General features: G+C 32.5%; 3 protein-coding genes across 7 annotated transcripts; all 3 read left to right on the top strand.

Moving 5' to 3' along the window:
* Positions 1-557: 557 nt before the first annotated feature.
* Positions 558-9,618, top strand: LOC105329780 (uncharacterized). Of its 3 annotated transcripts, none has more exons than XM_034479051.2 (15): positions 558-581; positions 1,696-1,772; positions 3,516-3,591; positions 3,680-3,911; positions 4,270-4,386; positions 4,535-4,613; positions 4,807-4,928; positions 5,417-5,485; positions 5,605-5,667; positions 5,781-5,829; positions 6,382-6,419; positions 6,622-6,693; positions 6,950-7,153; positions 7,806-7,957; positions 8,524-9,618. In XM_034479051.2, exons 3-15 carry the CDS (start codon positions 3,541-3,543, stop codon positions 8,725-8,727), a joined length of 1,452 nt encoding a protein of 483 aa, XP_034334942.2. In that variant the 5' UTR covers positions 558-581; positions 1,696-1,772; positions 3,516-3,540; the 3' UTR covers positions 8,728-9,618. The 3 variants fall into 3 exon arrangements, with proteins under 3 accessions (XP_034334942.2, XP_034334944.2, XP_034334941.2); XM_034479053.2 differs by lacking the exon at positions 558-581 and adding an exon at positions 927-978 and having other exon boundaries at positions 5,417-5,470; XM_034479050.2 differs by lacking the exon at positions 558-581 and adding an exon at positions 927-978.
* A 711-nt stretch (positions 9,619-10,329) lies between these two features.
* Positions 10,330-19,413, top strand: LOC136271222 (uncharacterized). 3 transcript variants are annotated; one of them, XM_066070748.1, is made up of 8 exons: positions 10,330-10,360; positions 11,724-11,805; positions 11,885-12,113; positions 12,959-13,075; positions 13,207-13,270; positions 13,400-13,545; positions 14,257-14,288; positions 18,167-19,413. In XM_066070748.1, exons 2-8 carry the CDS (start codon positions 11,761-11,763, stop codon positions 18,227-18,229), a joined length of 696 nt encoding a protein of 231 aa, XP_065926820.1. In that variant the 5' UTR covers positions 10,330-10,360; positions 11,724-11,760; the 3' UTR covers positions 18,230-19,413. The 3 variants fall into 3 exon arrangements, with proteins under 3 accessions (XP_065926820.1, XP_065926819.1, XP_065926822.1); XM_066070747.1 differs by lacking the exon at positions 10,330-10,360 and adding an exon at positions 10,652-10,765; XM_066070750.1 differs by lacking the exons at positions 10,330-10,360; positions 14,257-14,288 and adding an exon at positions 10,661-10,765.
* A 2,976-nt stretch (positions 19,414-22,389) lies between these two features.
* Positions 22,390-23,454, top strand: LOC136271866 (uncharacterized). Its single transcript, XM_066072429.1, has one exon. It carries the CDS (start codon positions 22,390-22,392, stop codon positions 23,452-23,454), a length of 1,065 nt encoding a protein of 354 aa, XP_065928501.1.
* Positions 23,455-24,701: the final 1,247 nt, after the last annotated feature.

Here is a 24,701-nt window from a genome sequence, read left to right as displayed (position 1 = left end):
TAATTTTTTTACACACTTGCTCTTATTAAAAAGATAGTTTTCGAATTTTTTTCCCTTGGTGCAGGTAACAGCTCAATATGATCTATTGCCCTCAGCAGTTGGCCTCGGACAATAGATCATACTGAGCTGTTCCCCGCTGCACCAAGGGAAAAATATTCTGGTTTATTGACTGCTCAAGCATTAAATTAATTGTATAATATTCATATTCCGTTTCAGATGTAAATTTAAGAACACAACTCTTATAAGAAAGTGATAATGGCCAATGTAAATATATATGTGTCGATAAAAGTTGCATAATTCTCATGATATAAAAAGTGAAGGGTATTAAATATACATGCACATACACTGTATCAGCGTTTGTTATTCTGTGAATATATATTTTAGTAATGTGAGATTGAATCCCTGATTACATTTGCAGTACGAATCTCCGAACACCTTTTCACACGCCCTATAAGCTAGCGTTTCTTAGAAAAATTCAAGATTAAAACCCACGCGATAATGCACCAAAAATACTTGTCATCGTCGATGTCTTTATCTTAAAACACACGCCAAGTGCTGAAAAAGGAAAGAAAACTCGAAAGGTAAATCTTTAAACTACACAGTCATGTATAGACGTTTTAAATAACTACATATAATTAAAGTTATTGCTTTAACATTAAATTGGTATCAAAAACAATTAGAAAAACCGATTATTGATAAGTGCCATTAGTTTCTTACAATAGTTATTTGCCGTTTGACAAAATCAATTGTAAAATCGTTTTGTAAAATGATTCCTTCCATTTCTATCCTTTATAGTGAAACTATTCAGTTTTAAACTGAATAAAGTCATCAATGGTTGTGTGAAAAAAGGTACCAAGAATCACCGTGTCTAGAATTACATCAAGTTATTTAAGACAGGTTCTCCTATTATTAATGTCTAGGGTTTCCCTACTTTCAGTTTCGTTTTACGTAGTTTAATATCTCAGTTGACATGTTAAGGTAAGCTTCTTTACTTTCTGACAACCAATCAGTGAAAGAAAACCTCAAAAACTAACGTTTTAAAAATATGTATATCATTTTAGTGAAATGTAATGATCATTTGTTTTATGTGACCAAAATTATCTGGTCAGTGATTGATACGGCTAAAGATCAACACAAATCGAAACAAGAAGTACACGTATATCTTTATTTGGAATTTTTTCCCGGTACAAATGTACTCGTTCGTTCAGAAACTAAATATAACAGAGATGAAATTATTAACAATCGATTATTAAGTACTGATGGCATGTTTACTCCCTTCAAGATTATAGTTACGGTTGGTTGCATTTTTAAAAATCAAAACAGATCAAAAATGCCTGTACGTTCATTTGCATGCGCGGATCTAGAGGGTGTGTGCGTGTGTCCGAACTTCGTCCCTGGAAAATTCAAATATCTATAGACATAGTTAATTTACATAATAAAATTACCGAAAATACTATAATAGTCACTGCCCCCCATTGGAAATTAACATAGATACATGTACCATCAGAATCCCCTCCTCCCTAAGAATTATTTTTGGATTGGCGCATGGCCATGGTTTGAAACAAACGGAAATAAAGACGTTTTACAGTCAACGCAAAATCAAAACTGCGTTTTATTAGAAAAAAGCAAGACATCCGCTTGCATGTACTTGTACGTATGAGAAGTTGTGATACATGTATTCTTTTTCATTTTAAGGTCTTCCGAACAGTAAGATGAACGGATGGAGAAAGAGAGGTGTTTTTAGCTTTGTCGCCCTACACTTCCTTCGCAAGGTAGTACTGTGTTTTCAGTCCTTAAAAAATACCTTTATGCACCAAAATGTTTTACTTTAAATTTACCTATTAAAGACACAAAAATGCAAATGAAATAGGGAACATGGAAAGAAATTGAAATAAAATTAAGCAGGTTAAGACAATGATTAATATGTAGTATATGAAACATTTAATATTTAAAAAGAAAAACAAAATTTCAATGAAAAGAAAAAGCAAACCAATGTTTGAAAAAAATACAATTGTGTAATATATCCCACATTTTGAAAACTATTTCTCGAGCTTTTTTCAAGCTGCTACATATATACGTCAATCACATTCAGCCTAATTTCAATTTGCCAGGAACCAGCTGATTGTTGAGAATTTGTTGAGTAATTACCGTATGAATGTACGCGTAAATTGAAAAGTAAATGAATATTTTAAAAGTCATTCAGAATTCATTCTTGAGCTCTTTTCCTATAATCTGTTATTAACCAGGGGATAAGGGTGGGGATGGTTAAATGTATTTCCTTCGCCTAAAGTCCCACCTATGTTTACTTTCATTTTTACGTGTTGCTTTCAGTTCTGAGATTTTTTTAAAGCAGCGATGCATATGACTGTTGCGGTAATTTTGCTACATCACTGATAAAGGAAATCATAATTATTTATTAAAAAAAACGTACTCCATTTTCATTCATATAAAAAGGTACAAAAATTCACTTAAGAACTGTTGGCTTGCAGAGATAAGCGAAGTGACCTATGGATTGGCCTCTTGTACTGATCTCTATAAGTTTGGCTTAAAACCTAATGATATTGAAACTTCGAATTAAGATTTGTCATGATATTATACGTACCAAATAACGACGAGATGTATATGTTCGTTGTACAGATATCAGTGACTGAAAAAAAAATACTAAAAACATTGACGTCGCCAGACGTCACAGCGCAACAAAAAGTATTTATAAACCTGTGGATTTAACTTGGGGAAACGACCGATGTAATAAGTGAAAATAAGTCAAAAATTATTTGTACGTTTGTGTTTAACTGTAATTTATTTTTTGGGAAGATTTTCTATTTGTATTTTGAACATCAAAAGTACTAAAGAGAGTATAATATCTCTAAATATTTGGTCAAAAGGATAAACAACGTCATCTGACGTTCAAGGTTTTATTTTGTTTTTACAGTAAACTAAGAAACATGCGGTAAAAATGAAAATTTCGAGGAACTAACTCGAACAAAATTAATGTGAACAAATTATATTTCAATTAGTATAGTGCCGATTTCAATTGTATGGCGAAAAGCACAAAAGACTCAGGGTGATATAAAGATTGGGTATTTCTATTAAACTGTGCATGCGTCATCTTATTGACGTCAATTTTCAACGTTACCTTGCGCCGTGGTGACGAAACATGTCGTTTTTAAAATGAAGTATAAAAATATCTTTTTATTAAATGGAATGAAACTTCACAAATCAATAAAATTAGTGTTAGTGTATAGATTATTCTGTCAGTTATGACTTTTATGAAAAATATATGATAGACAGCCACATTGTCTTCATACATCAGTATTTTTCAATTGGCGTTCCTAACCTTGGTCACTTAACGCTTGAAACGGCTTTGTTCCAAGATTGTGTTTTATCGTTTAACATAGGTAGCAAAACTGTATTACAGAATTCCATGTACAATTGATCGGTGAAATTACTTATAAATAAACTTAACACTAAGCTTTTAAACTAATGAATGTATTACTTATTATTGCATGGTGCAGTGAAAAAACAGCTAGCTGTGAAATTATGAAGATGTCCCTCATATCAGTCATCGTTTTCGCTTGTTTAACTTTAATGGTAAGTGTCTGCTAGTTCAACCGATCATTTTTCTCTATGTACAAGCCTACATTTGCAAGCATCAACCTAATTATACTTCGTACGTTAGGTATCGGCATCGATATCGATGATGTGTCCCGAATCAATACCCACCGTTTCCATTGTACCTCGCTGTCCTTCCAATGCCATGGAATGGAAATTGGCAGCGGAGAAGAAGAAATGTGATGTCCTCGGAAAGATTCAGAACTGTACAGAGGATGACAAATTCATGTACCATTGTGTTCTCAACAGAGACGCTACAATGTTGTTGGAAGTCTGTGCTCCGATGCATTACATGTCAGGTAGTATTCATGTTTAGATCGTTTAATTTATGAAAAAAAAATTAAACACCAACATAAGAAGCACCGCCATGCAGTCAACATAGAGCCATTTTAACAAGAGCTTGGACTTTGGGTAGTTGTGTCAAAAAAGCACTGTCTATTTCATTGCTAGCCACTCAGCCACGGCTTTTTGAAATCAACAAGATGTGTCTGGCTTTGAAACCGCGTCATTTTTAACTTGTTCTGACGCACGAAATAGATAGCTACGCCGTGCTGAAAGTCCAAGGTCTTGTTAAAATGATTCTAATTTAAACTAACAAGTCCGGAAAACTGACTATATGGCAGAGGCATTATAACATACTCATTTTTTTTGTTTCAGGGTATTGTGCTCGGTTTAGTGAACGACATAAACGAATTATCAACGACCCAGGTCTGGACTGTACCAAGTTTGATTCCCCCTGTCCAACACGGTTTCAGTCCAACGAATCTTACAAGTGTAGGTGGTGAAACGTAGCAAACAGCTATGCTAATGTAGCTACTAACAATTCTATCATTATTTTTTTTTGTAAGCAATTAGATTTTAATCGTAAATTATGGAACAATGATGTAACTATATACATGTACCTAGCCGTTTACTGTTTTAGATCAGGCGTGCTATTCGATTATACCTAAACTTATCAACTCCAGTCCAGAATATCACCATCAGGAAAACCAAACAGAAAAGTAAATACAACCCTTTAATGCAAATATTCTTCATTTTAAACATAACTAGTATAAAACTGCCAATAAAACTATTTCGCCGAATAAAAATATATATTAACTCAATATTAACAACATCTCTAGCAATTAACATTGTACAAGAATAAACTACAAGAAAAATATATAGCATTATATAATGTTACCTTTTCCTTTGTAGAGACAATTCCACCGCTGCTATAATTGTCAATACCTTCTTGGCGATTTTTGTGATCATCACAGTAGCGTTGATAATTCTGATCCTTGTCGGATTTAAGCTTCATTGGATTGAATTTAATCGTGGTATGAAAAAGCTCAAAGTGAAAAAGTAGAAATAGTACACATCTTGGAAAATAGTTATTGTTTGTTTTCCAAAATGCAATAAAGAAAGTTTTGTTTGTTTTCCAAAATTTAATTATACAAAGTACATGTAATAATAGCTAACTATACAAGCATTTGTTATTGATCTGGTGAAAGATTTTAAATCATTCTGACTTGTTTGAGAACCATTTTAGCAAGAGCTTGGACTTTGGTTAGTTGTGTCAAACAGCAATGTGACGTAGGCCTGTCTATTTCATTTTAGGCTACTTAGCCATGGCTCTTTGAATTCAACAAGATTTGTCTGGCTTTTGGGCGAAGACGACTACGCAATCGGTGTATATTTCACTCGAAACCAGCGTCATTTTTTACTTGTTTTTGACGCAAGAAATTGATAGTAACGTCCTAATGAAAGTCCAAGGCCTTGTTAAAATGGTTCTAATGATAATAGTTAATGTGTTTTCCATTTACAGATGGCAAGCATGAGAAAAGAACCGCGGAAGAAGAAGGTTTTCTAGTTGGAAAAAGTGAGCATATTAAAGGTTATATAGGCTTTATACTAGTACACAAATCATGTAGTGAATTTCTTTAATGCCCACATACACAAAAACACACAAGCACCTACTTACTATCAATGCGCCAGTATATTTGAATTTTACAGATCTGACAGATGAAAATGATGAAGAAATGAAAATATCAAATTTTCATGTTGAACTTTCAAAAGGTCAGTAACATATTCAAGCATCACAGTCATGCATATTCCATAGTTATATAAATGAGAACTGCACACTATATATATGACAGAGGTATGACACATTTTAATTTGCTTTTATCCAGCGACTGAAGAAAACGAAGTTGGAAAGAAAGAAAACGTGGACAAAGAAAGGTAATGTATTTTGGAAATTAAAGTGAAAGTTTTGTTTATGCAGTTGGATTACTGCTACAAGGCAAATTATGAACAAAACATATTGTTATACTTTCATGTTAAATACTGAAATATGATTGGTTAAGACGCAGTTCATAATCCGTTCTATTACCCTCAGCGTTAGCAACGCACTTAGCAACGGGTAACATTACAAATTGTTACATGCGCGAAAATTATGCGCGTACGGTTCGCTGTAGAATTCACGTTATTCCTATATAAAAGCAGTAAAATTTTCTTAAAAATTAAGACATTCAGTATAACAAAATAAATAGTGCCTGTTTGGGAGGATAACAGTTGAAATTGACACCCCTCGAAAACCATTGTCAACCTCCACTTCGCGTCGGTTGACAATGGTTTTCTCGGGGTGTCAATTTCAACTGTTATCCTCCCAAACAGGCACTATTTATATAATAGTTAATGTGTAAGCATAGTCCAGGCATACAAAATATCCTTGGGTTTTTGCTCAAAAAACGATGACACAATGTAAAAAAAAATGCTTTGTCTTTTGTACAGGGATATGGATGAAATAAATGCAGAGGAAAGTGAAAAAGGTACGTCAGAATAAAACACAATAAATAACGCTTACCAGTGATAACACGGTGACTACTGAAAATCAATAAGCATCCTGTTTAGTTTTAAAGAAAGAGGAAAAAGGATAGATGCATATTTCCAAATGTATGAGCGCTTGCTGGAATTAAAGTGCCTGTGATTAATTTTGAATTGTGCAGTTATTTATTTATATACATTTTACAGATGAAAAGAAGGAGACTGAAGACGCTGAAAGAAATAAAGAAGCATTTATTGTAAACGATGTCCATAACAAAGGTTATTTGCATTTGAATAAGAGGAGACAACTTCATACTGCAACTAAATTAAATCATTAAGTTTGATAGGGGTATTCACGATATATTTACGTTTTATAACAAAATAAATGATCAAAGGTATTAATTCACATGATAAACTGTCATCTGCCCCTGCTATCAACAATATAATTACAAAAAACCAGTGCATGTGTTTATACATTAAAAACCAAATATTTATTTGAAGAATTTGAAAGAATAAACCAAATATTTATTTGAAGAATTTGAAAGAGAAAGTAGACGACCAACTACTCCGGAGTATAGCTATTTTCGTGAAGAAAATGAACAACCTGAGAACGAGAAAGACAAGTATGAATATTTTTGGCAAAAAGAGTCAGTGTTCAGTCAGTGGTACCCAAGTAAATTCGTGGTCGATGGAGTAGAGTATAGCTGTGCAGAGCAGTACATGATGCAGCAGAAAGCAAGTACGATGTTACTTTGTTCTAATTGTCATCGCAAATCTAGCTGCACTACATTTTTGGTTCTGAATATTAAAGTGTTTTAATTATGCAGTACTCTCATTGTATTCAAATATTTGCGTGTTAATCTATTAAAGTCAACATTCCGCACTGATATCGTTCCGATGTGTTTAATCTTAGAAGAAAAGGGTCACCGACACAATATACTAGACCAGATTACAATACAAATTTGCAATTTTTTAAATTTGCAGCACCTGCTTAACAAATATATATATATATATATATATATATATATATATATATATATATATATATATATATATATATATATATATAAAAACAGAATGCGACATTAAATTAATTCAATTTGGACTGTTGCATTCTGTTTTATTTATTTAAGTATTTTTTGCTGTACCAAGGCTTTATTCATCTCTCTCTCTCTCTCTCTCTCTCTCTCTCTCTCTCTCTCTCTCTCTCTATATATATATATATATTTCATCAAGTGGTAGAAGATTTAGGGAGTATCTTTCTTTTTTTAAGTATATCATAGTTTTTACATCTTTTTCACTTAAGCATTGCATTATAACTTGTATTCAAATTATATTTCCTTGGTCGTATGTAAGGCAATAACAACACTACAACCTGTTATCTACTGTAGTTTTGATGAATGATATGGAGACTGCTGATATCATCATGGCGTTGGACGCACCCAACGAAATGAAGCAGACCGGGAGATATGTCAAGAATTTTAACCAAACAGTGTGGGATCAACATTGTACGAGAATTGTTGAAAAAGGAAACATAGCTAAGGTATTGTTTCATCATAAATCGGTCTGTATGGTCAATACACGACATGGATCCGAAATGTACTATATGGTTAAAAACAGATTTTTAAGTTTAAAATTAAGATAATAATTATTGAGCCCTTGATAAAAGTGAATCAAAACAATATCAGTTAAGACTGATTTTATAGCTGTTTTAAATGTTCAGTATAGAATAATATCAGAAAGATGTATCAACATATAAATTATTAAAAAAGTAAAATACAGTTAAAATGTATATATATGTATGTTGTATGTTGATATTTATGACAAAAACTAAAAAATCATATTATTGCTTGACCCTATTTAATCGATTTATAATTGGATAAATTATTTTAACGGTGTTTGAGAACTGATTTTTTTTTTTTGCAATTTTAAAGTTTGCTTACATTTGAAAAATAAACCATAAAAGTTACTGATGAATAACAACAACAATAATCTTTAAGAATATACTAGTGCTTCTTGTGCTATCATGTTATAAATATTAAATCCCTCTCAATTAGGTACATGTATATAATCATTCAAAATTAACTTCAATCTATCTATATTTTCCAGTTTTCACAAAATGATGACCTTAAAATGACATTGTTTTCAACATATCCAAAAACACTGGTGGAAGCTAGCCCATATGACAAAGTTTGGGGCATAGGATTACGCAAGAATGATCCAAGAGCATGGAGTAAATCAACATGGCAAGGAAAAAATCTGCTGGGAGAGATCCTAACCAGAGTGAGGGACAAATTGCGTGAGGAAATGTAGATGTTGCTTCCCAATCCTCAAGTTCTCATTGTATATGTGTTGTATATACATCTTTGTAAAATAAGAAATATTGAAAAAAATGCGTAGAAACAGTCGTGCCACTCTCGCGATACTCACGTTTGTGTTTGTGTTTCCTTGAGCAGGTTGCTAAGCAACTGCTACAGCAGTATTTGAGTTTTTCAATTTGTCAGGACAGAGTTGTGTAGAGCGTACGCTTTCTGATAAGAAAGCACCCCAGGAACATCGTTACAAGTGATAAGCTAACGACAAATATGAGTGCACTACTTTAAGTGCCGATTCATGAAACTTATTTCTCCAAGAACTGAGTTTCAACATCAGGTAATATCTGAAATCTGTAGTGATTGGTAAGATGAAAATGCTTAAAATGTGCAGAACTGTTTGCGTAATGCGAATGATTTATGTTGTGTATCTGTAAAACTATGAAATATTTTAATTACAATAATCATGCTCTCATTAATAAAAATATTGTTGGTTTGTTAACACAATGTAATCAGAACAAGTTTTAGTCGACTATATATAGAATATACACTTTTAGATTATAGAACAGTATTATGATATCGCAATCCTGTTTGGACTATTAAAACATTTGTCTTAATCAATTATCAGTGAAAGTACATGTAAACATAATATAATGTGTAATTAGGCCTACATTATTCTTTGCAACCACACTTTTACTTCATTAAACAATAGAATGTTTTTTCATTACTGTATTATGATGGCGTGAAGAAAGCAAGCAATGAAAAGAGTTTTAAGACCTGTATATCAACAAAGAAATACAAAAAAAAACCTATTTGTGTATATGCACGTGATTTTACTTTTCTTTGTGTCGTTATTAAAGCATTCATATACATTGAATAAAAGTTAGAATATTATTGTTTTTGTCAATCATTACGTATCACAAACAAAGAAAAAAGAAGAAATAATATTCCTTCAATATAGAATCTATTGCAACTTTTTTTTTTTTGGATGTCGGGCGTCAGTCTGTGTATGCATTATGCATCATTAAACGTAGTTATATTGTAGATGTAACATACATATATACTATACTAACTTAACATGGAAATGCTATATTTGCTGATTTGTGTGAGTGTGATGGTAGCAAGCATTGAATATAATATATATACAGCGGACTGACTAAAGTTTCTTCCTTTTTTCATGATCTTGACAATGAGCACAAGGGAGATGCAACCGGTTGGCAGTGGGTGCTTACTCCCCATAGAAAAAATAATCTTACCGTGACCAGGCTATGCCCATGTCACAGTACGTAATTAAGAATTCGTGTAAAATACTTGCGATGTAGCAACTGCCAAGCGGATCTGCTTTGCGTCGATTTTATGTTTGTTAAAAATAATCTGCAGGGGAAATCATATTTTTATATACTACAAACGTTTTTGATCATGCATATGTGGTTAAGTCCATAAATATTCATTTAATGGGTCGATTGAATTTGCATGCCATTTTGTCGGAAATCGCACAAGGAATATCTCGGATTTTATCATTAAAATGGCAACCGTAAACAGCGAATTTTCAAACATGATGTTAAATGTGGCAGTAATTCCTCGCAAAAACAGTTTATGTGGTAAAATGGGATAATAAAAGAGCAACATTGTAGGTATGGTTTTAAGACCTATCATATAAAAAAAATTGGCGATATACAATGCGAATTTGTTTTTCATTTGCTACGAAGCAAGTATAGGGGATTCTGTCGTTAAACCTGGTCTGTAGAACATCTGTCATTCTAACGATAGAACATTCTATCTACCCTCCTAGGTACCTGATCCCACCTCCAATGTAATGGAGGTCCGTGTTTGATCAAGGTTTGTAATTTGACCAATACAAACAAACTAAATCCCCAAAATACATGTTTTAAGCACCAATGAAATCTTTAAGTTAGTTAAATTGAAATTTCGCAAGGAATGTATAGTACGTTTTTCGTAGAAAACGAAAGTACCAGGGTATTCCCAATATTTTCATACTTTCGGTTTTGCAGAGAACGTTTGAAATCGCCATTCATGGAGTAAGTTTATCTTTTGTTACATGTTTAATACACTAATAACAAAATATTCATTCTCTATGTGTCTATTACACATATACATTTAATGCATGTATGATTTTGGCAAATTCTCTCTCTCTTTCTCTCTCTCTCTCTCTCTGTTTAACTTTTGGTTTCTATATATGACGTACAAACCTTACGTACACCACTTCAGATAAATGTAACCAAATTCAATAAATGTCTCTAAAATCAAACCATACAAGCAATGGTTACCATTTTTTGGGACTTGATTTTAATCAACTCTCCTATGCAGTTACTCTGGCAAACCGAAAGTGATCGAAACAGTGTTTGGACCTAAGCACAAATTATCACCGCTGACAAGACTCAGTTCTTGAAAATAATAGAAAAATTAGATGTAATGTTTGCTGAAGCATTGTTTTTCAAGGAAACCTATCTATAAACACTTTGAAAATAGTCAGATTTTATATAATACGAACAATTTAGATATTTTTGTAGTCTCGTGTGTTCCTACGCTAGAGTTTAATAAAGTCTCATTCGACCAGACGTTCGGCTGTCTCCGTTAATCTCCGACAAGCAGAAAGGCTCTCTTGCTTGTCGGAGATTAACGGAGACAGCCGAGCGTCTGGTTGAACGAGACTAGAGTTCGACATCAATAGTGCCTGGATCCATACGATTCTTAGAATTGTTTCGATTACTTATACATAGTTTGAAATCTATCTCTTAATATTACACAACATGATTTATATGGGGTTTCTCGAAATTCTTGTCGGAAAAGTATAAAAATTCATATAATATAAAAAAGCGTAATTCAAATACAGACTAGAAACTAATTGCCATGCAAGATAAGTTGATTTTAAAATAAATGATAAGCCATAAAATCAACTCCCGTTAGTACTTCTGTACTTTGATTAATTATAGTCAAACATGTCTTATAATACATGTACTTTTGTTTAAATTCTAGGATTCAGTAAAGAAGGACGATCAGCAATGATATAAAAATGTCCGTACTGCAAATTACAGTTTTTGCAAGTTTAATTCTTGTTGTAAGTATTGATGAATTAAGCAGTCTTGAATGTTTTCAGTTTAAAGACCATAAGTGCAACATTTGATTTGCAATTGTAGTCACTTGAATTGAATATGTGTCCCGAGTCCATATCGACGGTTTCCGTTGTGTCCCACTGTCCTTCCAATGCCATGGAATGGTCATCGGCTGCAAGAAGAAAAAGTTGCAATGATATAGGAAAGGTCCAAACGTGTACTACAAAGTCTGATACCTTTGCATATCATTGCGTCCTCAATAAAGAAGCAACAATGCTATTAGAATTGTGTGCACCAGTGCATTTTATGAACGGTGAGTAAATCGAATTTTTAATAGACCTTTTGTCTTTGGCTGAATTTTAGTTCCCCCTAAAAGAGATGATAATGTATTTTCCTGGAAGTCCTAGCCCTATGTTTTGGTAGGTTTTTTATCAACCTTAGAAAGATCATTCTTTGTATAAGGTTAAACAAACCCCAAAATTGGTGTTCTTTGTTTAAAGCAAAAAAAATTAGTTAAACTAAACATACTCAAAATCAATTGCAATAAAGATTTTAAGTCAATATATATCTTGATATACATTGATATACATGTACATTCTTTCAGAAGATACAAATAAACAAAAAGGAGCTACAGGTTATAAAGTTTTTACTTTTGCTGTGAATAAAGCATAATTCAATATAGTTCAAAATAAATAAAAAAAACCTAAAATTATCTTTTTACAATTTATTTGGATAATTGTCAATGATGTGGCAGTTTTGACCCAGTTTGAGTCGAGTACAGAATGGTTTACAGATGTGCAGATATTAAGCTGTTTCTCGTACATAATACCAAATGAATATATCCGTGGATTGTTCAAAACAAAATGAATAAATATTGTTGAATTGGATTCCTGTGCTTTTTTTAATTCATCCATATCTGTTTTAAGTTTTTAATGGTTCAAGAAGCGACTCGAAACTAAAAAATTTTTTGAGCAAAAAAATTTCCGTGCAAATTACTGGTACATGTAATACTTTTTACTGATGTAGAAATAGTTTACACAAAATACATGTCCTGTTTAATAACAAACCTACAGTAACTTTAAAGTTGACCGATCTATTTTTTATTTGGCTTTTACATGCATCATTTCATTCTACTTTTTTGTTACGTTTTACATTTAGGGTACTGCGCCCGTTTCAGTGAGGTTGACACACGAATCATTAACGATCCGCGCCTGGACTGTACGAAGTTCGACCCTCCCTGTCCGTCAAGGTTTCCATCCAATGAATCTTACAAGTGTACGTAGTGAAGTTTTGCTTAAAAGTTCTGTTTTGTGTTCATTGTGTCTATCATTTGTGTGGAAGGAAGATTGTGCTTTGCTTGCCCAAATAAAATAGAAAAAAAGAATAAATGACATGTTTTCTTTTAGACCAAATGTGCTACAAGACTGCGGGTGAAAATGTTGAAGCTCATTCAAGATTTGATCTACAAAAGTAAGATTTTTTAGCAAACCCAATTTTATTAAAAATATATTTTCAGTATAAAATTACATTCGTTCGATTCATGACGAGGAACTCTATGCATGTTCTTTAAAAGCCAAATTATTTTTTCCATTTTTATAGAAATGAATCCACTCCAATTATTTCAATTGTTTTATTGGCAATTTTTGCGTGCATATCGATGATTTTGGTGATGATAGTTCTTCTGGGATACAAGATTGGTTGGATACATTTCAACTTTCCACAAAGAAACAAGAAAGACTCAGGAGGTAATGTTATTACATGTATTAAACATAATCAACTCATTGAAAGTTATCTTGAATTGCGATTTCATACTCAGTAGTTTAATTATTAAATTGTTATATTTTATAAAAGATTTTAAATATTAAAATGAATAGTGTTTAAAATCATTGTTGAAACATTGACTTTGGTAGAAAAAAAAACTGCCATTGGTACTGTTAGGAAATCGTAATTGATGATGCTATAACAAACAATGTTATCAAAGCGATAGGGTTAAATAATAGAATTTGATTATTACATTGTAATAGGATTATGATAATGATTTTGTTCTGCAAATAGTGTGTTATTGTTCTGCTTACAGCACAACGAAGATCAATTTATAATATAGATTTTATTATTTCGATTTTTCGGCCATTTACATGTTAATCTATTTGTACATGTATTCATGCAAACCAATCCTACTTAGAGTTACAAATGTTCACTTAGTAAGATTCGGTGATTAGAAAAACAGAAATATATTAGGTATTTTTTTTATTCAACAATATATAAAAAGCGAATGCAATGATAATGGCATGCATGATTTATTACATAAGAATAGTAATTTATAAATCAGTGTATTGTTAGGCGGCATATTGCAGTTTCGAATAATTACAAGCCCTTATGTTTTTACCCCCCCCCCCCCCCCCCCCAAAAAAAAAAAAACCCAACAAAAGCAAAGATTCAATCATTTACTATTCTAGTAACATTTACGATCTATATCCGAAAATGTCCGGTAAGATAACATTCTTTACTTATCAAGCTTATCCATTCACTATGCAGTTTTTGGTTTTCTGACACATATTTGAAAATTATAAGAAAACGATTTCTAGCATGTCCTGTATTATATACTGTCTGCGGACTAAAATTTTTCCAATACCTGTATTCAACATTTTTCTTATCCTAGCAGCGGTTCTTCTTTCTTATTTTACGACGTCATATATGTGCATGGTGATCCTATATGTGGTTGGTAATCCAAGGCCGAAAAACGTCTTATGACGAGTTTTTAGCTCACCTGAGCTGAAAGCTCAAGTGAGCTATTCTGATCACATTTTGTCCGTCGTCCGTCTGTCTGTCCGTCCGTCTGTAAACTTTTTACATTTTGAACTTCTTCTCTAAAACCGCTTATCCAATTTCAACCAAATTTGGCACAAAGCATCCTTATGGAAGGGCGAATATAAATTGCAGAAATAAAAGTCCGATCTGTATTCAAAGCGGTGAAAACCTTGAAACTGTAGAAAAAAAGGGGGGGGGGTGCTAAAAATCTTCTTCTCACGAACTACGGACTCCAATTCAACGTAGTTGAGCATAAATTATCCTTATGGGAAGGAAAATATATAAATTGCAAAAATTAAGTGCTAATTCTGTTTCAAATCTGAGTTATTACGAAAATAATAATAAAGGAAAGGCGTGTTTCAGCTTCGAGTTCGGCATCCGGTAAAATGGGTAGGCAAGACTTGGCCTGGGCAAAACAAAAGATTGGCAGTTATTAATCTGCCAATCTCATTAAAATTTCAGGATATTTGATGGACCAGTATATTTGTATTCGCTGTAAATATTGCTGCAAAATAGTGCGTATTTGGAATTGACGATTGCCGATCTGCCCGGCTTTTATTTTGCCACGGCCCGGGTTTGCATACCCATTTTACCAAGACTCGTACTCATACTTCTAAAACGAGGTTCTTTGTTTAAAGCAGCCATAAAATTATACGAAAAAAGGTCGATCTGACTATGATGAATTTGCTTTTTATGCAACAGTTCGCGTATGAAGGGAAATTTTTGAAACATGCAAAATATATTGGTGCCGATTTTGTGAAGTAAATTGAGGCTAAATATTTCAATGCGTTGACAGTTTTCACACATAACGTTGGTGTTAGATTGTTCTGATTTTCGTTTCGTTTTCATTATTTATGCTTTGAAACCTGGGAACTATCGTCTGTATTTCGTGATTTTTACGTATCAAATCAAACAGAGACTTCGGTAAATCAAACAGTTAACTGTTTACCTGTGCAAATTAAGCAAAATCTGATGTATCAAAAGAGTACTGAAATACAATTCATTCTATCGGTAATTCGGCATTATCTTTTGCGTAATGGTATATTAATGCAATAGGTTTTGTTGAGATGTTCGGCATTTTCCCTAGTTTATTCAGTTTAAATAGAGTTTGATATCGCTGATGGAAATATGTAGGTATATACATGTATATATATAATTCATTTCGAAAAAATAAATTGTGTTCTTTATTTGTTATAGTGCATGTTTCTTGTGTTTAATTGTTTACGAATTCTATTTACTAACCATATTTGAAACCAACTTTAACAACTTATTGTATTGTAAACTTAACCTTTTTTCGTCATTATTACTCCTACTGTACATGTGATCTTTGACTGTGTTTGTGTACATTTGTATAAACTCATTTTGAGCCTCAAATACCAATGAACTGGTCTTGAGTGAATAAAAGAATTGAAAATCTTAGGCCATTCTTTTTTTCCATTTTAAATGCTGAATAGGAAAAACCAAGTTAAAAATCTTAAGCTGAATGTAATAAACTCATGTGAACAAAATATGACTCAAAGCTAGGCGAACTGTGAGCTCTGTATCTTGCTTATAATTCTACGATTGACGCTGAAATTTTGGTTGAACGTTAGAAATTCTATATGAATTAGAGTATGTTAAATACTTGTACAAACAAAATTAAAGAATGATATTCTGTATATACCTACTCTCTGGGGCCCCCTCTTTATACAATAAATAATGTGAAATCTACATCAATTTTGATAGTTTTTCAGACACGAGTAAATAAAAACGACATATTTAAAACAGTTTCCATAGGTCTGACACATTTCTGTTGCGGGGATAAAGTAATTATCGCTATTCCTAAGAAAATATCACAGCGGAAAATTATCCTGGTTTGTACGCGAGGTAAATAACAGTCATTTAAGGTAACTCCGTACCTATAAAATCATGGGTTCAAAGTTAAAAACTTAACTTTTTTTTAACTTATTGGACTTGAATTTCATCAAAAAATAAATAAAATATATATGTATCCATACTATTTAAGATGGAAGGTAATAAAAACCAAAGGCTGAAATTATCATCTGAAAATCACACTTTTTTTTGTTTAAAAATTAAATATAAGTGGATGGATACTTGTTTGTCTATTTAAATTTAATTGCTTACTAAGCCAGAAAACTAAAATGAATCAAAAAAAAAGAAAAAATTGTTTACATTAGAAAAATTGTAGCATTTAGATATATCACTTAGAGAAAAGTAGAAAAGAGTTATTTCCCTTTGTCATTATTGAATTATGTCGAATATAAGGATGAAAAACGCTTCTTAAATATCTCCAAGTAAACAATGATTTGAGTTTTTGATGTGCACCTATGATAACATAGAAATTACAAATCTACTGGCAAGAATTTTAATGAATTCATGGTTTATGTAAAATGTATGACGTCACAGGAGGGTGGATTTACTTTAATTACAATGGAGAAGACAAATTAAATTTTTGAATGTATATTTTTAATTTAAGGAATTGAGCACATTGAGGTACAATTTTCTTCACATCTATACATGTAGGATTTTAAAAATAAAATACAATAACTATTATATTTTTTTAAAATACAAAAACTAGTATGTAGTTGATGAAAAAAATGTACCTATATGCTCTCATATATTTTGATCGCTTTACAAAGTGTGGGGGGGGGGGGGGAGGGGGGTAGAACGAAAATATAGGGAATAGGAAGTTAACAACTTACCAGTGTACCCCTACCAAATGTTTAGTTTTATATCTTGCGAAGGATTTTCTTATTCTGGTAAAAATAGTATTTCATGAAGGTACAATGTCAAAGATTACGTGTATGCAAAAATAAGTGTAAAATTCGAATACTTGACAATATTTATTTTTGATATTCTACCGAGGAACCATATGGCACAATATCTTTTGAACGCCCATTGTTGCTAAGGTGAGCGATGTGGCCCCATGGTCCTCTTGTTTTTTATTTGCTGGAGAAAAGCTACAGAATTTGAATTTAAAAGTCTTTGCAAAATTTAGTTGTTTGCATCGATATCAAACTAACACTACAAATTCAATCTAACATCGCAATAACAATACTAACTCAATCTTCAACCCGTCTCATCTAGAATAAGCTTTACTAAACAATATATTTAAAACAATCCTTATTAAACAAAGAATTGGATTGAAACATTATCTTACTGTAATAAAACTCAAATTTGTCTTACTTTAAATGGCAATTGTTATTTCATTTTTGATGATTTTAATTTTAGTTTCTGACATGGTGACCCTGCCTCTCAAAATCATATTTTATGTTTACATTCTAACAACAGAGTATAGAACTTCTAGAATATGTTATTTGTACGGAATTGTGATATTATTAGCATGTAATGTTTGTGGTTTGACTTTTATTTTCCCGATTTTCCCAAAAATGATGCTCTTTTTTTTTTTAAATTTCTATAAAATCGACAAAGTATGAAATATCAAGTAGAGAGTTTGTTCCTAGATTGTAATATACAATGTCACTATTTGTAATAGGCAGTGCATGCATAAACAAATCTAACTTTCAAAGACAATACATGAATTGTTCTATTTTACAGCACAAGAGAATGAAAACAAAGACGAGGAAGAAAACGACGCAAATATATCATCTGCTGAACTGATTTGAGTCTACTGAGTTTACAAAAGCGATGGAGAGTGAAATAGAGAGTGATAATGCATAATATTATATTCATTATATGCATTGTAACAAACTTATGCTCAAGAGGAAAGGCTGCTAAATTGTTAAAGCAACTTGGGGAATTCATCATTAGCATTAAAGTACTAGATAAGTAAATTGTTACACTGTACATTTTTATCTTATTCCATCCTTGAAAGTTTATCAATGCAAACAATTCTTATAACAGGTTGTAATGTTATTAATAAGACAATTCATATGTGGTAATTTCTATCTAAAAATAAGATTTTATATCACAAATGATCGTTTGTACTACAAAGAATTTGAGGTATGATTTTTTTAAAGTTAATATTTATCTATAGGAAGTTCATTACAGTCATGCAAGATGTCAGGGCTGCATTTTATAGAAGTACTTACGAAAAGTCGTAAATATTTACAGCCTCGTAAAATGATCTTGAAAGATAAAAATTGACATAAAATCATTTGTTTACAAATATTTCAATTCCCATAATTGTATTTTCAAACCATAAGAATAAATCATTGTTCAGTTGGTGATTAATTAACATTTATTAATTTGGTCGTAAGCTGTAAGTTCTTTTGTAAAACACAACTCAGATTCTGTGGGTAGCAATTCTCGTGTTCGTATATTGATTTAGTAAGTATACAATGTTTTAAAGAACGTGTGACGTAATCGTCGGGTCTTGTCGTCATAGAGACTCATAACTCTACAAATCTTGATACTTGTATACGTTAACGAACGATGAGAATGTAAATGTCAAAATACTACTGAACAGACTATTATGGAGCAAGTTTGCGGAATTAGCAATATTAGCGAACAAAATGCACATATCATGCAAAGATGGGAAAAGTAAAAAAAAATAAGACTGAAAACTGCATTGTTTTACATTTTATGTGATATTCTGGTTAGCTTTCATTAACCTAAGTGAAAAATAATGAATGCATTAGATGTCTGATATAAAGTATCAATAATGGAAATGTGATTGGTAAATTTATTGATAAGAATTATTAAACATTCCCTGTCTATCGAAGAATTTGTTCAAATCATGCATGCATTGAATGAATTGTGTTTTTTATATAAAAAGATGTCTGGAATTAATCTCTATATTTTAATATGAACGTTGTATCATTGGATAATAAATGTATTAAGATTATATCTTAGCAATTAATTTATAATAACAATGTTTCTACTGCAACATTAAGGTTTTGTACTAAAACATCTATATTTTTTAATGTTCATTTTTAATGTAAAAATTAAAAACTATTCTATCTGTTTTTGTCCGTCGACGTGCGTCGCCCGTCGTGCCTAAAGAATTTTTACTTTTTTAACTTCTGCTTTAAAACGACAAGGCCAGTTGTTACCATTTTTGGTGTGAAGCATCTCTATGGTACTAGAGATGTAATTTTTGAAATTTATGGCTCTACCACCTCGGGGCGCCACAGGTGGGGCCAATTATGAAAAATGCCAACTTTTGGAAAAACAGTGGGACGGACAACTTCGGAATGGACATTTTTCCGGCGTTGCGCACCTCTTTCCATACACACTATTGACCAAAGTTTAGTACCAAATGGTGGGGTTTTTTATTCTAAATAAATTTATGGAAAAAATAATGAAACATTTTTAGATAGTTTTTTAGATATTTGAACTTAAAAGTTCCAACCCCATGGGATTTTAGTTTGGAAAAAATACCCCACAGAAAACCCCATGCAAACCCCATGGGGTTTTGCAATAAACCCCATGGGGCAGAAAACCCCATGAAAATAATGTGGGGTTTAAAAACCCACTTTTTTCTTAAATAACAGTTTAGGGTTTTTAATCCCATAAAATAGATGTCATGGGATTTATTATCCCACATATGCATGGGGTATTTTATCCCATTTGTTCATAATATAAAATTACTAAAATATTTTACCAATCTATTAAAATACCAGTACTCACAGTGCAGACAGTATGGGGTGACGTTAACTAAACCAATCCAAGCAAATAAATCAGATTCTCAATAATAAGTTACTCGAGACTGATTTATTCATGTTTGCATTAGTTTAATGACTCTAGATTTTCTCTTGCATTGAATTATAATCCACAGATGTTGGTAATGTCTTCCAAAAATGCCTTTTTTTCAAATGACAAGTGTCAGCATCAGAGGTATGCTCTGTCATCCTTTAATTTGCCTAAAAATATGTCATGAAAACTATGTAAATTATGTTTAAAAGATATAACTAATTCAAAATAAGTATTGCCCTGCTTATTATAAAATTCTTTAAAATCTGACAGGTTGTAAATATTTATCAATACTGAACTGTATTGTATGTACCAATGTTATATGATCCACTAATAAATGCATAAATTTATGGTTTATGCAATCACAAAGATTACATATAATATTTAAACTTCTGTTAAATATCATAGCATATTAAAACAGTCTTAAATCTATGGTCTCACTATTTCGAGAAAATTCGGTCCAAGAATAAATGTTGGTTTTTTTTTTCATTACCTAGCTTTTCACTTGGAAGTTATTAAAGAATATATAGACGTATAAATTTAAAATGAAACTGATTTGCAGTCAATGGAATTACCTTTGGAAATGGATAGAAGAAACACAAACTTAGCAACACTAGCCCTACCAACTTATCAAGTACCAAGCGATGGAGTTGAAAACCGGATGTCGAAATAGTTAGACAAATCGGGACACAGATATTTCGATTAGAGCAGTCGAAATTTCATGAATTTCAAGTATAATGCCGTTTAATGAACTCGAAAATCCTATTAGTTATTTAACATCCTGAACACCGTATTATTATATAGATTATTCATCTAACTATAAACATGATGAATTTAGTGTCAATGGTGGGGGTTGGGGGGGGGGGGGGGGGGTTATAACAACTAATAAATAAAGTGTGCAAAATGTTTTATATCATTATACTATTAGTAAAACCAATAATTATTATAAAATTCTTAATTTAACAGGAGATAGTAAGGTGGTTATCAAGGTATATATGTACAATAATACTTTTCGACGGATAATTTCAGCTTGCATGTGTGTACATGTTTTCTCATGGCGGGGGGGGGGGGGGTACTTGATGAAAAGTCCCGTTGATTTTTCTTTTCCGTAGAATGTTTTAGTGAAAGAGTATAAATTTTGTGATAATGTCCAGGAGCTATTTTGGATAATAAAAAATAGATACCATGGCTATAGTACATCAGAGGCATGTGACAAAATCAGTGCGTTTAAATATACTGTAGAAGCCTCTCACAATAATTATTTTGTTTTTAAATTAATTCATAGCATGTATACCGGTAAGTACCTCTTATCTATTTCTTTCCCACTCTTCCATTGTATAGGACTTATCTCAAGCGAGCAAAAGCTGTAGCAAAAGCTGGAATTTTATTTAAAATCGAATTTCCCATTGCAATTAATTTGGCAAATATATATAAAGGATAACCTTTATACAAAATAAACCAGTGCTTGAAATACATAGTCATGGAGAACAAATCATGCAGTCTTTGTAATGATTTTAAAGCTTAATCATGAGAATACTTGGAGTGATTTCCACACCGGCAATAATAACAGAGTCTAAGGCCGACAAAAAGGCATCACAATCTAAGTCAAAGGATGAGGCCCATTGCACATTTGTATCGTTTAATGTATCCCCACGATTTCATAATAAACTGAACAAGACCAATCCCTGTGTATACATGTACTTTGTATTCACGGACATAGTCAAGGGTCACCGAGCCGGTAAGTCGTTGTTGTTTTGGGCTCCGGCGAAAACTTCAAAATACAAGTCTTAATCAGCTACAAAAGAACTGTATTTCTGTATATGCTTGTGCCATGTGAATGAGAACCCAATTCCTCAGAAACTTTTGTATTTTTTATAGTGTATGAATAATCTACGCTATCAAAAAACTTGCTATGTACATAATGTAGGTTTCAATTGTGTGTGTGTGACCGTGAGATCAACTCACTCAGCATTGTCTAGCTTGAGCCGCACCGTATACAATACAGTGTGTTGTGTGTTATTCTGTACTAGACACCACCCAGGGTGTACGACATCACTAATATTTCGATTTGTGAGTTCGGGTACCCTAGTTTGCATTAAAAAGACAACCAATATTACTTATTTAAAATGTCTGTGTCCGACACTACGGCACTTTTGTCCCAAAGTCACTCCATCATATATGGCGAACGCAGTGAAAATGCAGAATGTGTTCAGGACAACGAAAATCAGATATCATTGGTGTCCATCCATACTATCCTCATAGAAATAAACTCTAAGTTATCCAATATTGAAACCAAAAACAATGCATTAGAAGAAAGATTGTCAGCGATCGAAGAAAAAGTTGTCGTCGTGAACGAAATGCAAAAATCTCTTGGCACTATGAAAAACAAAATAGCCTATGTTGAAAATGGTCTTGAAACAACAAAAAAGGATCTTTCTAGTCTGGAATCTAACGTAAAAGATCTTGGAAATGTTTTTGACCCTGTTAAAGAAGAAGCACAAAGTAGTAAAAAAATTGCCAACAGCAATAAACATGAAATTCTAAAAACTACCACAGCCCAAAAGAACCTCGAAGACAAAGTGAATAAGGAACTGAAAGAAATGAGAGAAGCCAGTGAGAGTATTAAAGAATCCTTGACGGATTTAAAAACACGTTCCATGCGGGACAATCTTATCTTCACTGGAATTCCAGAGGAGAGATGGGAAAATACAGAGGCGGTACTCCAAGATCTCCTACAAAAGAAATACAAATTAGATTACGATATTCCATTTGAGAGAGTGCATAGAATGGGCAAATGGTCAGAATTCAAGGAGCAGCCCCGAAATATCATTGCGAAATTCTCTTACTTTAAAGATCGCGAATTCATCCGAAAAAATGCTGCAAGGAAGCTCAAAGGAAGTCGTATATGGGTAAATGAACAATTCCCTCCAGAAATTGAAGAAAAAAGAAAGCGTCTTTATCCAGTGTTAAGACAAGCTAAGAAAGATCACAAACGCGCGAGTCTGATTCGTGATACTCTATACATTGAGGGAGAAAAATACGACCCATCAACAGAATCCGCTCCCCGTTTTTATCCAGATCGCGCCGTGTCGAATTATACAACCCCAGCTCAGAGTCATCAGAGCGGGACCGCCAAGGATCACCAACCACTAAAGAGGCAGCGCCAAGGATCGACGCCTGACCGATACTAGGGACGCGCCGGAGAGCAGACCGGAACTCCACTTAATGATGACTGTCATAGAAAACTTCATTTCCTTTCACTTAACGTTTGTAGCATTAAAAATAAATTAAATTATGATGAATTTAACCATTTCATATCTGGCTTTGACATTCTTGGTTTGACAGAAACGAAAACAGATGATTCGGATACAATAGCTATTCCTGGTTTTGTTACTTTTATGAAAAATAGGCAGAAACTTTCTAAAACTAGATCTGGTGGAATTATATTATTAGTTAAAGAAAACTTAGCCAAGCATGTCAAAATCATGAAAACTGATTGCAAAAATGTCTTATGGTTCAAAGTTAGCAAACAACTGTTAAACTATGACGAGGATCTATTGTGTGGAATCGTTTATATCCCCCCTGAATGTAGTAGATTTTCTTCACCTGACTGTTTTATTGAATTAGAACAGGAGCTTATCAATATTGCAAAAGATTCTAAGTATGTATGTTTACTCGGTGATTTTAATGCACGTGTTGGTTGTTTACATGATTATGTTATATCTGATGATTTTTTAACGCAATTAAATATGTGTGAAGATATTTATAATACTGATATAGCAGTCCGCTCACAAGCTTTTCAAATGCTGAAAATACCACTGGAACGAAAAGTGCAAGATTTTCACGTAAACAATTTTGGATATAAGCTTATAGATTTTTGCAAAAATAATGAACTCTATATTGTAAACAGCCGTATAGGCAATGATAAGTATACAGGTGGTACTACATGTAAGAGCAGTAGCACGGTCGACTACGTTTTATCTAGTGTACACATGTTTGCTTTTTTCAAGGATTTTGATATTGTAGAATTTAATAATTTATATTCTGATGTTCACAATCCAATTTCTTTTACTGTTTCAAGTTGTAATAACACACAAACACCGTTGAATGATATCACAGGTAAAACTCAGCCAAGCGTAAAATTATGGTCACAGGATAAAGCTAAGGACTTTTGCCATAACATTAATACCGCGGCCGTCAATGATATTGACCTCAATTTAGATGACCTAGCCAGAGGAACGCGTGATTTCAATCAAGACAATATTTCTGATATAACTAGTGATATTTGTAATGTTTTCTCTAACGCTGCTAAGGAAACATTTGGTGTCGTTTATCCACATTCCAAACATGTAAGATGCAATAAACCATGGTTTAATCAGGAATGTAGATCCGCACGAAAAAAGTTCCACTCAGCCACAAAGAACTATTCTAAATGTAA

Source organism: Magallana gigas, chromosome 9 (assembly GCF_963853765.1).
Source record: "Magallana gigas chromosome 9, xbMagGiga1.1, whole genome shotgun sequence".
In the NCBI taxonomy this organism is placed as follows: Eukaryota; Metazoa; Mollusca; class Bivalvia; order Ostreida; family Ostreidae; genus Magallana; species Magallana gigas.
Note: the sequence above shows the minus strand (reverse complement) of the source record. Positions and strands in the feature narration are given on the sequence as shown.

Coding starts and splice junctions, on each gene's coding strand:
- LOC136271866 (XM_066072429.1), top strand. CDS start 22,390: ATGTCTGTGTCCGACACTACGGCACTTTTGTCCCAAAGTCACTCCATC.
- LOC136271222 (XM_066070748.1), top strand. CDS start 11,761: ATGTCCGTACTGCAAATTACAGTTTTTGCAAGTTTAATTCTTGTT. Junction 12,114..12,958: donor ACCAGTGCATTTTATGAACG/GTGAGTAAATCG, acceptor TTTTACATTTAG/GGTACTGCGCCCGTTTCAGT. Junction 13,546..14,256: donor AAACAAGAAAGACTCAGGAG/GTAATGTTATTA, acceptor TTACTATTCTAG/TAACATTTACGATCTATATC.
- LOC105329780 (XM_034479051.2), top strand. CDS start 3,541: ATGAAGATGTCCCTCATATCAGTCATCGTTTTCGCTTGTTTAACTTTA. Junction 3,592..3,679: donor TCGCTTGTTTAACTTTAATG/GTAAGTGTCTGC, acceptor TTCGTACGTTAG/GTATCGGCATCGATATCGAT. Junction 5,486..5,604: donor AAAAAGTGAGCATATTAAAG/GTTATATAGGCT, acceptor TGAATTTTACAG/ATCTGACAGATGAAAATGAT.